The 14,323-nt window shown below is 40.0% G+C and overlaps 1 protein-coding gene across 2 annotated transcripts in view; it reads left to right on the forward strand.

Annotated features, from left to right (window-relative positions):
- COL9A1 (collagen type IX alpha 1 chain) overlaps positions 1-14,323 on the forward strand; it is a 215,014-nt gene that overhangs the window by 165,406 nt on the left and 35,285 nt on the right. For both annotated transcript variants that reach the window (XM_033937800.1, XM_033937801.1), the window contains exons 33-35: positions 3,056-3,088; positions 6,166-6,312; positions 6,404-6,458. In XM_033937800.1, coding sequence (XP_033793691.1) covers positions 3,056-3,088; positions 6,166-6,312; positions 6,404-6,458 — 235 coding nt within the window. The remainder of the gene's footprint in view (positions 1-3,055; positions 3,089-6,165; positions 6,313-6,403; positions 6,459-14,323) is intronic.

Genomic DNA, 14,323 nt, shown 5'->3' on the forward strand with positions numbered 1-14,323 from the left:
AACATATATATTGTAATGATTTATCAATTATTATTAAATTATGAACCCTTTTCCCCTCCCTTTATCACATTAATTTCTCATAAGACTATCATTCATTCATTATGGATATTTTTTATAATGTATAATAAAGAGAATAAATTCTTTACCCCCTTCCCTCCCTCCCTTCTTTAACCATATCTTATTATGGAAAAAAATTAAAATCAGTCATGCAAAAATCTGTTAATGGTCCCCAAATCTTCTTGAACTTATCCATATATCCTTTTTGTGTTGCAAATGTACGCTCCATCTTATATATATGGCAAACTGAGTTCCACCAAAAATTATAGTTCAATCTGTCATAATTTTTCCAATTATGTGTAATTTGCTGTACTGCTACTCCAGTTAATATAAATAAAAGTTTATTGTTATTTGATGAAATTTGACTTCGAGCTCTCATTGCAGTACCAAACAAAATCGTATCATATGTCAAGGGCTACCGGGATTTTTCTAACATCCTATTAATTGTGAGGCCAAATTGATTTCCAAAATATTAATATGAATGGACAATAGAATAAAAGATGATCTAATGTCCCTGCTTCAAGATGACAATGCCAGCATCTATTAGACTTAGAGCTATCTATTCTATGTAAAACGTGTAGGGGGTCCATAAAGCTCTATGTAAAATAAAAAAACCAAGTTTGTCTCATAGAGGCTGACAATGTGCATTTTAAACCTCCAAGAACCAAAGTCGTGGCCATTGAGATGCATTAATCTGATGCTTAATCTCAATGCTCCAAATATCTCTACGACCAATTTTTTTTTCTTTTTATGTACGAATCCAGATATTAATTTATACCACATTGCGGCCTGGTGACGCCATGGAATCTATCTGAAAACATAAGAATTCCATACTATGATAGTTATTTAAGATTTTTCCATTCAGGGAACCCTACCTGAATGGCCTGCTCAATTGCATCCATCTGAAATATTGTGATTTATTCAAACCAAATTTATTTTGCAATTGTGAAAATTCAAGCAGTTTACCTTATATTTATTACATCTTCTAAAATCCGAATTCCAGTAATCATCCAATGTTTCCAGATAATTTTAAAACCGCCAACTTTGATCTTTGGATTGAGGCCATATTGTTTGAGTCGTTGATTTAGTTATGGAATAGGAGTTAGATTACTTATATATCTTATAGTTTTCCAAGTATCAACAAATATTTTGTGATCCTTATATAACCTTGGCATTTGAATACTGATAACATGACTCAGACGTAAGGAAACATTAATCTCCATTCTAACCAGAACCAATCTGGTATATGTTCAATGGGCTCTAGGGAGGATCCAATACATACCCTGACGCATAATAATAGGCTTGATGGTACCTATAAAAATTTGGAAAATTTACCCCTCCCTCCGCAATTGGTCTTTGTAAGGATACTAGAGCAATTCTGGGGTTTTTTCCAAGCCAAATAAATTTTGTTAACATCTTATCCAATTTTTTGTAAAATGACCCCTGAAAAAAAAATTGGTATCATACCCATTTGGTAACAAACTACTGGTAATATCATCATTTTTACAGTTTGTATTCTCCCCCACCAAGATATACATAAAGGATTCCAAACTTACAAATTACAAATTCAAAACAATGTATACTACGCATAGGTATAAATCCCTTTCCCCTTTGCAGCACCTGCCTCATCCAAGAATGCATTGGGGATTATCCATAATTATAAATGATCTGTAAAATTCTACAGTGTTTGCCCAAACTTTCAGTGGTCTGTCTTCTTCTGACTTTCCAACATTTACAGGCATCCCACACTTTGTGGAATTTACCCTCCCTTTTACAAAGCTGCGTTAGGCTTTTTTTTTTACTGTGGGCCACAGCGGTATTAGCTCTGACGCTCCATAGGAATTCTATGTGTCAGAGCTGATATGACGTCATGACCGGGCAATAAAAAAGCCTGTACATGATTTTGAAACTATTTTCTACCAAATATCAAGCAATAGATATCTTTAATAAATATCTGAAATGTTTTACCCAGACATTCATCTTGTGTTTAGTGCTTAAATCTGCTTCTCACCTTGCCGTGTACTTCTCTATCAGAGTTTGTTTGCAATAGAAGTGTGGTGTATAGGCAAGAAATGCATCTCCTACTCCTTCCCCATAATTGGTTGGACAATATTCTAATATTCGTAATACTTTGACTTTACAATTCCCCAGTTTAATGGGAATTGTATCTAAAAGATTGTATGCTAGCTGCTTTCCTTATCAGACTGCTTCTGTGTGGTCTATCTTGCCAATTCTAATACAATGTATAGTAATGCTTACAATCTTTCAAAAACACTCAAAATTTTCTTGTTTCAGAAATTCAATCTTAGTAGTTAATGATTGGGATAATATCTTATTCTATATGTTCATCCTAGTTAATTAATCCTGTTCTTTGTATGTAATCCACTATGAACTATTTGTTGGCAATAGCGGAATATAAATGATTTAACTGTAACTTTAAAAGTGTCTGCTTTAGAAATATTTCCTTCAACCTCAGTTCCACACTTGCTGTACATTGGATAAAGTTGCTTATATATGTATGTGTATATATAAACTATGGGCCTGAATTCTGTATAGGACGCACGTCACAGCATCCACCTAAGAAGTGGCTGAGAATCACGTTCCGGCGTTCTTTGCAGAATCACTTCTAACTGAAAGGAAAGACCCCTTATGCTCCCCGCATCCCGAATCTCTAACCTGAGCCCATATCAACTGGTTCCAGTTAGAGAATCATGCCTGCCTGATCGCAGCATGGGAATCCCCAATCATCTGAGCCGGCAGGACTCCTTGAAACCACGGCTTCGTGGAGTCCTGCTGGCTCCGTTGATAAGGGAAAAATACCCCTGCCACGATCAGCTGAGCCAGCAAAGAACCCCCCACCCCCCGACACCCCTAAGATTATTCCAAGCACCCAGCAAGAATATTAATCTCTCCCCCACCCAAACTCCAATGTCTCTCTCTATTTGGTTACACTTGGAAATAGTTGCTCTATCATAATTTGACGATCCTTTTTTTTTAGGGTGATATGGGACACTCCGGTGCAAAAGGATCTGTAAGCTTATTTTATTAATTCAATGATGGTAGCGTACATGATAAGAGACATATAGGAAAGATACTCGTAGATATAAGAAGGCATTGCTGGCCTTGATATACTTAGCAATTGAACATAACTGAAAATAAATTTGTGCAGCATGGAGTTACATTATAAAGTATTCTGCTGAGCTTTTACAGGACCTGGATTTTAAGAGCATATACAGTTTTTGATAAAGTTAGCTACAGGCTTATTATTTATTTAAAATCAATTTGTAGCCCGCTGTATCATGTAGTTAAGTAGCTAACAGCATAATATGCATAATCAATATCAACAGCAATAATACAAATACATTGTCTTCTTTCCTTTTGGCCTTGATTCTATCAATGGCGCCTAACTTTTAGGTTCCAAGGAGTACCTACCCATTAGGCACCATTTAAAGAAGTGGTCTTAGGCTTTGAAATCTTAGGCGCACAATCTTAAGCGTTGAAATCTTAGGCGAACAATTTATGCCAGTGTTTTCTTGGCCTAAATGAATGCACCTAAGTCACACCTTGCCCATAGTTTGCCCAGAATCTGCCCCTAACCATGCCTACTTTCTGGTAAGTATTTCAGAGCGGACGTCTAACTCGAAGTCATAGGTGCCTATCGAGTTAGGCGTCTACCAGCTAATTAAATTTTTTAAATTTTTTTTAAGGGCACTTTTCAATTAATGGTGAGGGAATATATGATTGAAGTCTACAAAATTCTGAGTGGAGTAGAACGGGTACAAATGGATCGATTTTTCACTCCATCAAAAATTACAAAGACTAGGGGACACTCGATGAAGTTACAGGGAAATACTTTTAAACCAATAGGAGGAAATTTTTTTTAATTCAGAATAGTTAAGCTCTGGATTGCATTGCCAGAGGTTGTGGTAAGAGCGTATAGCGTAGCTGGTTTTAAGAAAGGTTTGGACAAGTTCATAAAGGAAAAGTCCATAGTCTGTTATTAAGACATGGGGGATCGATAGCATGGAATTTTGCTACTCCTTGGGTTTTGGCCAGGTACTAGTGACCTGGATTGGCCACCGTAAGAACGGGCTACTGGGCTATTCTTATGTTTCTTAAGCCTAATTGAATAATTAAATTAAGTGCCTAGATTGACTAGGCGCACCAATCTAATCGCCTAACTTCAGTCACCATTTATAGAATCTGGGCCTTTGTGTGCGAGAGGTTTTTAGTAGGAACTATGAGGGCTGTATCAGACCTTTATTGATAAAAAATACTCATATTTAGATACAACAATCTTATACTAATCTCCTTTAAAGTAGTCCCCTTGGGCTGCAACACATTTCTTCCAATGGTTCTGCCACTGTCGAAAGCAGTGCTGGAATGCCTCTTTTGAGATCGCTCGCAACTGGTCCATCAAATTCTGCATGATGTCTTCTCTTGACTGAAATCTAGTCCCTTTTAGGGCATTTTCAGCTTGGGGAAAAGCCGGAAGTCACACAGGGTCATGTCGAGAGAGTAGGGAACCTGAGGAATCACAGGTGTGATATGTTTGGCCAGGAAACTCTGTATTAGATGTGAAGAATGGGCAGGTGCGTTATCGTGATGGAGCTGCCAATTGCCCACTGCCCACAAGTCTGGCCGTTTGCATCTCACAGTGTTACGAAGGTGACGCAGAACCTCTTGGTAGTACCCCTTGGTGATGGTTGTGCCATGTGGTACATACTCGTGATGAACCACACCATTGGAATCAAAGAAGACGTCAGCATGACTTTGATATTGCTGTGGACCTGCCTTGCTTTTTTAGGCCTTGGGGATGTTGAATGCTTTCATTGTGATGATATCAACTTGGTTTCTGGGTCATACCTATAAACCCAGGACTCATCGCTGAGGAAGTTGGGATCACTGTTCACAGTCTCCAACATGTTCTGTGCGATTTCCAAACGAAGTTGCTTCTGCTCGATCGTTAGCAGCTTTGGCATGAACTTTGCTGAAATTCTCCTGAAGCCCAAATCCTCAGTCAAAATGGAATGAACAGATCCAACGCCGATACTTGTCTCATCTGCAAGTTCTCTGATTGTGATTCGACGATCCTGCATCACCAGGGTCCTCACTTGGTCAATGACGATCTCATTTCTGGATGTTGAGGGCCTACTACAACGTGCTTCACTCTCCACTGATGTGTGGCCATCTCTGAAGCGTTTGTACCACTCCTTTATCTGTGTGGTGCCCATTCCTTCATCCCCGAAGACCTGTTCAATCTTGCGGATTGTTTCCACTTGAGAATTGCCAAGCATTACTCAAAATTTAATGCAGTAGCGTTGTTCAACTTTTTCTGTCATTTTGTCAAAAATTAAAATCGGAAGGAGCTCACTTACACTTCCTCACTCATTGGCAGTCTGCCAGTGACTGACATCTTCTATAGGTGGGAAAAAATTCAAGCATGTGCATTAAGGTCACCTACATATGTGCACCAAACCACACCTCCCTAGCTTTATTTGTTTATGCAAGAAAAATTAAGGTCTGATACTTTTTGAACAGCCCATTGCCCACCGTGAGAACGAGATACCTGGCTTGATGGACCATTGGTCTGACCCAGTAAGGCTATTCTTATGTTATTAAGCCTAATTGAATAATTAAATTAAGTGCCTAGATCAACTAGGCACACCAATCTAGTCGCCTAACTTCAGACACCATTTATAGAATCCAGGCCTTTGTGTGCAAGAGGTTTTCAGTAGGAACTAATCTAATAACAAGGAAAAGATTGAGCCATCTTGAATTGCCAATAGTTGCACGCAGGACTTTTAGTAAGCTCCAAAATATGGTTTTTCATGAATAAATTGATAAATCCACTTAGAAAAACTTTTTTTGCTGTTCTGGCACTGAAAATTGACACTATTCGTATGAATATCTAGCTCTTGTAAGGTTTTCTTTAGCTGCAACCTGGATAAATGCCATTATGATTTCATTACCATTTATAATAGCAGATACATCACCAAATGTATATGAAATAGATTTGACTGTTGAAGTTTTCTGACTAAGAAATATTTTACTGAAGACCAAAGCAGGGTAGGTTTTAATGAAAATTAATCTTCCTTTATGGTTTAGATTGGAAGTCCTGGAGACCCAGGTCCTCCTGGCCCTGAAGGAAGCTATGGACAGTCTGGTATAGAAGGACCACAAGGCTCATCTGGACCCCGTGGCATGCAAGGTGAACAGGGTGCCCCTGGCTTACCAGGAAGTCAAGGGCCAGCTGTAAGTAATATTTTGGCTTTATATATTTCCTTCTCCCTTTTGCAGCTGTTGATTGTTTGTTTTCATAGATTATCTATGTTGTGTATTGTAGGGTAAGGAGCCAACTGATCAGTACATCAGGCAAGTCTGTATGCGAGTGATGCAAGGTAAATCACAACTTTATCAAGTTAAAATTTAGCAAAGATTGCTACTTTCCCAGACTTGAAACCATAATGTAACTCACTCACAACTTAGGAACCTTTCTATTATAGCGTGTTAAGTGCTTAACATATGTTAACTGCTAGACTAGAGCCGCATTAAAGAGCTTTGTGGTATTTTTGCTATTAACACATGGCAAACAGGGTGTTAAGTGCTTTTTGTGTCAGAGGGTGTGGCATAGTTAGAGAGAAGATATGGAAGCCATTTGGCAAGTGAATGTGTTATACTCATACTGGGGAATGCACAAAACTTACCGATCGTGTTCCGATCGTCGCTAAACCGGTTTGACCAGTTTAGTTATCGATCAGATCAGATTCTCCGATGCACAAAACTGCACACCGCATGTTTTTCCCCCTGATCACCCATTCAATGATCCAATCCAATCCGACCCATGAAAATTAGTAAAACCCCATGCAAAATAGCCAAGTGACTGATGCACAAACATCGCATGGCTATTTAGCATCGGGTTTTACCATTTGTAAAACCCGATTGCTGTAGACCTGTGTTACTGACTAGTCTGCCTTGTTTCTTTTTTCTTTTTTTTTCAATGACCCTCTCCAACAACAACCAACAATTCCTCCCCCTTGACAAACTCCCTCCTGCCACGAAAGAACTCCCTCCCCCATACCCGAAAAAAAGGCAGGAGGGATGCCCACTGCCTCCTGCCATGAAGGAATCCACTCCCTCTCTAGGCCCCCCTTCCCCTTACCTTACAAAGTGGAAGCAGGAGGTACTGAAAAAACCTCCTGCTCCTCCTCCCTCGATGACGACGACACTGGGTCTTAGACCCCTCCCCGGTGCCTCATGTGATGCACGGGGGGGAAGGGGGCGGGGTTAAGACCCTGATTGGCTCAGACACTCAAGCCTTTCCCTTGGACTGCAAAAACCCGAGGGAGCAGTACAGTTTAGGGGGTGGAGAACTTTTGAGCACAAAAAAGGAGCAGGACTTGGGTGTGATAGTATGCAATGATTTTAAGGTGGGCAACAAGGTTGAACAGGTGATTGTGAAAGCTAGAAGGATGCTAAGGTGCATAGGGAAAGGAATGGCCAGTAGGTAAAAGGAGGTATTGATGCCCCTGAATAAGATTCTGATGAGACCTCATTTAGAATATTGTGTACAATTCTGGATACCACATCTTCCAATAGCTTTAGACAGGATACAGTCAGTCCAGAGGAAGACTACTAAAATGGGTGACTGTCTACGTCAGAAGGAATTTTTGTAATCAAGAATAATTACCAAGTAAGTGACAGATGAACAAATCATCTTACAGTCCTCAAACTTGGAGAAACATATTTTAAAGATAAAAAAGAAAAGTCAAATAGGATAGCTAATCTATCAAAAATACATAAGAACAGTATAAGTTCAATCCAGCCTAATAACCTGTAGGAACAATGGTATCTGCACCCTCAAAGTCATATACTCAAAATTGCTATCTCTGAATTGATGAAAATCTTATAACTGAGTTGGATCCATAAAGTCATTCCTTGAAGTTTAATACTTTAGAGACAAGTAGCTCCTAAGACAAATACATTTTGGCATAGCTGAAGAAATTTTTTGCTCCAGTGCATGAGTGACAAAAGAATCTGGAAAGACTGTAACATTGTGACCAGAATACAATAAACCTCAATTCCTGAACTAAAACTTCTTCATTAAGTTTTGATCCAAGGAAAAAAAAATGATGGAGGCCACTAAGTTGGCTCTGTTGACAATATCTCAGGTATGTCAGTCATTAAAAGTAGATGCCAGAACACCCAACTATCCAGCTCCCCTCCCTGCATCTAAATCAGTCCAATGATAGGAGCCAGGTCCCTAGGAAGCCCTAGGAAGCCTACTTTCTGGGTTGTGTGTATCCAGGTGTGTATATGGATTAAAGATTTACCCCTGTCAAGGTCCTATACAACCCCCTGACATACAGTCTTCTATGCTATATGCCCCTGGGAATAAGCAGTGGCATTCCCTAGGTCTACCTTAACAATGGTTTATGGCCTGTGGTTTCTTCCCCATTTTGGACTGTGAAGACTGGTTCTTTTTCTTGTTTGTTATGGACTTTTCCCTCAGGAATTTGTCCAAACTTTTTTTTTTGTCTGTTTACATTAACTGCTTTTACCTCTTGCTCTGGCAATCAGTTCCAGTGCTTAACTATACCTTGAGTGAAAAAAAATATTTCATCCTATTTATTTTAAAAGTGCTGCTATGTAACTTCATGGAGCGTCCCCTAATCTTTGAACTTTTTCAAAGAGTAAAGAGATGATTCATATTTATCAATTCTACTCCACTCAGGTTTTTATAGACCTCTATCATATCGCACCCTCAGATGACTTTTCACCAAGCTCATATGAAAGTTATTTCATCCCTATTATCATTTTGGTTGCTCTCTCTGTCTTTTTATTATTATTATTTTTTTTAATGTATATTGCCTGCAGATCCAAAAGCTATCAAAGAAGTGTACTTACAGATATTATCCCTAGAGGGCTCGCAAACTTGAGTTTGTACCTGAGGCAGTGGAGGGTTAATTAATTTGCCCAAGATTGTACAGAGCTACAGTGGAATTTGAACTGGACTCTCTTAGTTCTCAGCCTGCTTCTCTAACTATTCCTTCCTCTTTTATGAGCTTTGGTGAGCAAAATTAAACACAGTACACAATGTACCATGGAACAACAGAGGCACCTAAGTTAATTGAAGAACGCCATTAGAAATGGCAAAACACGGTGAGGCAGAAGCACCTACCAGTGCCGGAATCATGCCTACATAGGCACTTTAGGCTACCGAATGCCAGAGTGGATATGGCCAATGCCAGAAGTGGCGTTAGGTGGCCTAAAGCGATTCATGCAAAGATAGGCGTAGACCCGGAAAACCCTGGTGTACAGCTCTGGTGCCTATTTTTCCCATAAGCGCGATTCTGAAACCAGCACCTATGTTTGACTGACACACAATCGGCGGCTACTTTTAAGGTGGCTGCTTATATTGGCGCTGGTTTTAGAATTTCCCCCTATGTTATTCTTTGCAAGTTTACAAGTTTAATAGTTTCTTGATATACTGTCTATCACAATTATTTAGATGGTGTACAATAAAGTAAATTCAATAAAAGGATAAAAATGTACTCTAATAAAATTGAGAGGAATACAAGAACAGACAGGACTGACATGAAACCAAGAGGCAAAAGGGGAAAGGAAGGCATAGTTACAATAAAATTATAGTTGAGAAAGGGTACGCACAATTGGTAAGTTTATATTTCCACCTCTGGGAGAAGAGTAAGTTATCAAGTATGGAATGCATCTTGGAATAAGAACGTTTGTAGTTTGGATTTAAATCTCATCAAAGAAGATTCAAGTCTGAGTGTTGGGGCCATAACGGAGAAGATTGATTTACAGGTTGTATCATAGACAATTTCGCAAATGAAGGCGATTACTAGTAGGTTTTGAGAGTTTGATTTTAGTATTCATGAAGAAGAGTAAGGCAGGGGTGTTTGTGAGCCTAGTTTTAAAGGTGAGAAGGAGTAATTTATAGGTAATACGGTGGGACATAGGTAGCCAGTGTGTAAGTTTGTGACTAAAGCTTTTTTCTATGCATAGCCACGGAAAAATTTTTGATAATAGATGGGGATGGAAGGGGAAGGATGACTTCAAAATAAGCTGCAAGAAGAGATTAAGAATAACAATGAGAGGAATCCTGATTAGTATAGAGAGTACAGAGACAGTGAGCTCATGAAGTCTAATAAACCTTTTTGATTGCATATAAATCTCTGCTCCCGAATTTTGGAGAGATAAAGTCAAGCTTTTATCTCTGCTTTTTTAGCAGCCTTTTGTTGGTATGTGACATGTTTAACTGATTGACCTTCTAGATGGAAAGTGTCCTATAAAGATGCCATTACTCTTTTTAGTGACCTTCAGATAAAATTAATAGCTTACAAGGTTTTAGGGGAAGCTTATACAACAAATATATTTCTTTTGGCAGGTCTTATGCACAGTTCCACAGTTCTTTATTTCAGTCAAATATAGCATGTCTGAGAATATCTAAACATTTAGAAACACATCAAGTATCTTCTTGCTATCATAAAATTAGGGATTCAGTAATTCTTCATAAGAAAGCACCTTAGAATGCTTTCAATGTTCCCCAAAATCTATAGGGCTGATTTTCAGTATGGTTTAAATGTCAGGGGAGGCTCCTCTTTTCCCAGAATATTGCCCGGTTCCTAACAAATATAAGTCCCTCCCTCCTGTATCATCAGCTCATCCACATATTGAGACTCCGGAGCTCTGCTTATCTCTTGGATCAAGTGCATAGAATGGGCAACATTTATGAGAAAGCTACTCTGGAAGTTCTGGATTTCAATTTTCTATTTAAAATCCTAAATTTAGCTTCCAGAACCTCCCTCATAGAAACATAGAAACATAGAAATAGACGGCAGATAAGGGCCAAGGCCCATCCAGTCTGCCCACCCTAATGTCCCTCCCCTACCAGTGCCCTGTGAATAGATCCCTCCTCTTCCTTTGCCCTGTGAATAGATCCCACGTGACGATCCCATCTGGCCTTAAAATCAGGCACGCATACATTTTCCAATATTATTGGTACCCTCAACACAGCCAGCTCCTCCTCAGAACTAAAACAGGGGTGCCCTCACTGGGTCAAGTTATCAGGATTTCCCAAATGAATTTGCATGAGATCTATTTGCATACGATGGAAACAGTGCATTCAAATAGACTTTAGGCAAATTCATTGGGAAAATCCTGAAAACCTAACTGGATTGCGGCCCTCGTGGACCGACATTGGCCAACCTTGGTCTAAAATCTTATATAAATGACAGGTGAGATCTGCCAACTTTGCAAGAGGCAGGAAAGTGATCAAGCGATCCTCACATCCACCAGCCACATATCTATCTACATGTGTAATAATTGAGACCGAATAGGGCTGTGCTGAATATTCATATTTGACTCTGAAAAGTATCCCAAATACATTATTCTTTTTGTTTTAAGTTTTTTATTCATTTTTTCATATAACAACAAGTGTATCACATAAATGTATACAATTTCATTGAGTACACACTTGATATTGAAAAAGTATATAGTACTTAATAAGTATACCAACTATTACTCAAATTATAAACCCATCCCCTCCCCTTCCTTTGAAAATTGCATACAATACAACAAGATATAATGATAAATTATTTATATTATGTGATGAATAAAATAAACCCACCCACATCCCCTCTTATCAAATATCTTATTATGGGAAAATTGTATCATTCATTGCAAAAGTCTGTTAATGGACCCCAAAGGGGGATAAGATATTTGCATATGATAGGACCACTCTGGAAGAGAGGATTGTTAAAGAATCATTTTTGTTTTATATCGTTCCTTATAATGAAATACAATTGAAATTAAGCTGTGACCCAAAGTTATTGCTAAGTAGAGTTGTACTTTTGTAATTTGTTAGTGCTCATGTATTTGCAAGCATGGAAACCCTCAGCTCAAATAAATTATTCTTATTGGCTAAATAGTGATTAAAATATGAATTCAAATAATTGGGGGCTCTACTGTGCTAAAATAAACACATTAGATCTCTGATTTTACATTGGCTCTTTTATTATTTGTTATGTTAAAGCTCAATGCCATTATTTGTACATAAGAACATAAGAAACGCCTTCACCGGATCAGACCTAGGTCCATCTAGTCCGGCGATCCGCACACGCGGAGGCCCAGTTAGGTACTCCCTGTAGGAGACCCGGATTTCCCGTATCCCTCGATATGATTTGCAAGGAGGTGTGCATCCAACTTGCGCTTGAAACCCAGAACAGTAGTCTCTGCCACAGCCTCCTCCGGGAGAGCATTCCAAGCGCCCACCACTTGCTGTGTGAAACAGAACTTCCTGACATTTGTCCTGAACCTGCTGCCACTCAGTTTCAGGCTATGACCTCTTGTCCGTGTCACATCTGAAAATGTCAGTAATGCTGCTTCCTGGTCTATTTTGCCAAATAATAAAACAAGCTATTCAGTACAATCCTATCACCAGCTACAATAGCTGTCCTATCCCCTCCCTCCTAGGCACGTGGCTTTGGAGGCTCATCCTCGGTGCAAGAGGATATATCACTCAGAAAGAAAGTCCTGGCTACAGGGGTGATTCCCTCCTTTCAGGTGACCTTCCTCCATGGCAGCACAAAGGTTGCCAGACTGGAAGTGAGAATTCTCTACTGAGGCCCATATGCTCAAAACTCACCGTGCTTTTAATGATTGACACTAAACCAGTTTTAACCTGTTTAACTTTGAAGTATTTCAGCTATCAATGCCCAAAATGGCTAACTGCAGTCTTTTCCATGGTTTCTAGCAGCCTCCGATAATCGTATGTAAATGGATTACAACAAGCTCATCAGTATTAAAATGAGCACTCCAATTGATACCCAGATGATGCACAAAATGAAACATTGGTTTTTAACGCTCTGAAATCTCCGATAGGTCTGGAGGTTCCGGTAGTGTTAAAAAAAAGGGCCTTGAACAGCAGGGGGGAGGGCCTTAAGTATCAGAGCCTTAGTCCCCTCCCAGTACATCCCAGGATGCACTGGAAAGGAGAAAGCCTGCCATTTTGAAGAGGTGGGCCTGCCGGTAGGAGGGAGTAGGCAACCCTCCTGCCAATCTTCAATTTAGAGGTATGTGAGGTGTTGGGGGTTCGTGGCAGGGCCCTGGTGGCAGGAGGGAGTAGGCATCTCTCCTGCCGATATTCATTTTAAAGGTGGGGTGTCAGGAGTATGGGGGGGGGTATCCGGGTAGCTGAGGCAGCAGGGAGTTTTCATCCCTCCTGCCGATCTTTAATTTAAAGTTGGGGTGTTTGCTGGGAGGGCCCGGCAGTAGGAGGGAATGGACATCCCTTCTGCTGATTTTCAGTGTAAAGATGGGGGGGAGGGGTCGGTGTGGGGGGGGGGAGACTGGACTGCTACCCGCATTTTCATTTTGGTGGGCTATTAATTAAATTTGCTAAGGAAGAAAGGGTATGCAAACGAAAATAAAGTGCCTCAAGTTTATTAGCTATGTTATGCTAATTTAGGCTTACCTCAAGACCAAACCCCTCCCTCCATATTTCTAAGAGCTAATCACTTGCTGATGTAGGTGACCCAATTAAAACTTTTATACATCTAATTGAGTGTAAAGCTTTTATAATAAGCATGGAGCCCGGAATAGGTTGATGTGGGGTGAGTGAATAGGATCTGTTTTTATTTTAAACTCAGAAACTAAGAGGCTCTTTTACTACACTGCAGCAAAAAGTGGCCTTAGCATGCCTTTCTGTGGATTTTCCCCACACAAAAAAAAATTTATTTTATTAGTGGCCATGTGATAACAACTGCTTTTACACCTAAGCAGCAGCGGGTCCATCCGCAACCACCAAGAACCCACAGACCCGAACCTGCCAGGAATGTGAGATCCGCCCCCCCCTACAATCCGATAAGAAGATCAACTGTTTTTACACCTAAGCAGCAATAGGACCAGCCGCCACTACCAGGAACCCTTTGCCACGTTCCAGCCAGACATATAAGATCTTCCCCCAGCATTCCATTGGATAGATCAATCTACCTGCTTTTAAATATCAGCAGCAGTGGGAGAACAACTGCTTTTACACCTAAGCAGTATTGGGACCAACCGCAACTACCAAGAGCCCATAGACCAGATCATGACAGGAGTGTGAGCTCCACACCTCCTGCATTCCGCTAGGAAGATCAACTGCTTTAACACCTAAGTAGCAGCAAGACCAGCTGCCTATAATAGGAGCCCTTGCCCCGATCCAGCCAGGCATGTGAGCTCCTCCCCCTATATCCCGTTTAAGAGA

This window comes from Geotrypetes seraphini, chromosome 3 (assembly GCF_902459505.1).
Source record: "Geotrypetes seraphini chromosome 3, aGeoSer1.1, whole genome shotgun sequence".
NCBI classification, from domain to species: Eukaryota; Metazoa; Chordata; class Amphibia; order Gymnophiona; family Dermophiidae; genus Geotrypetes; species Geotrypetes seraphini.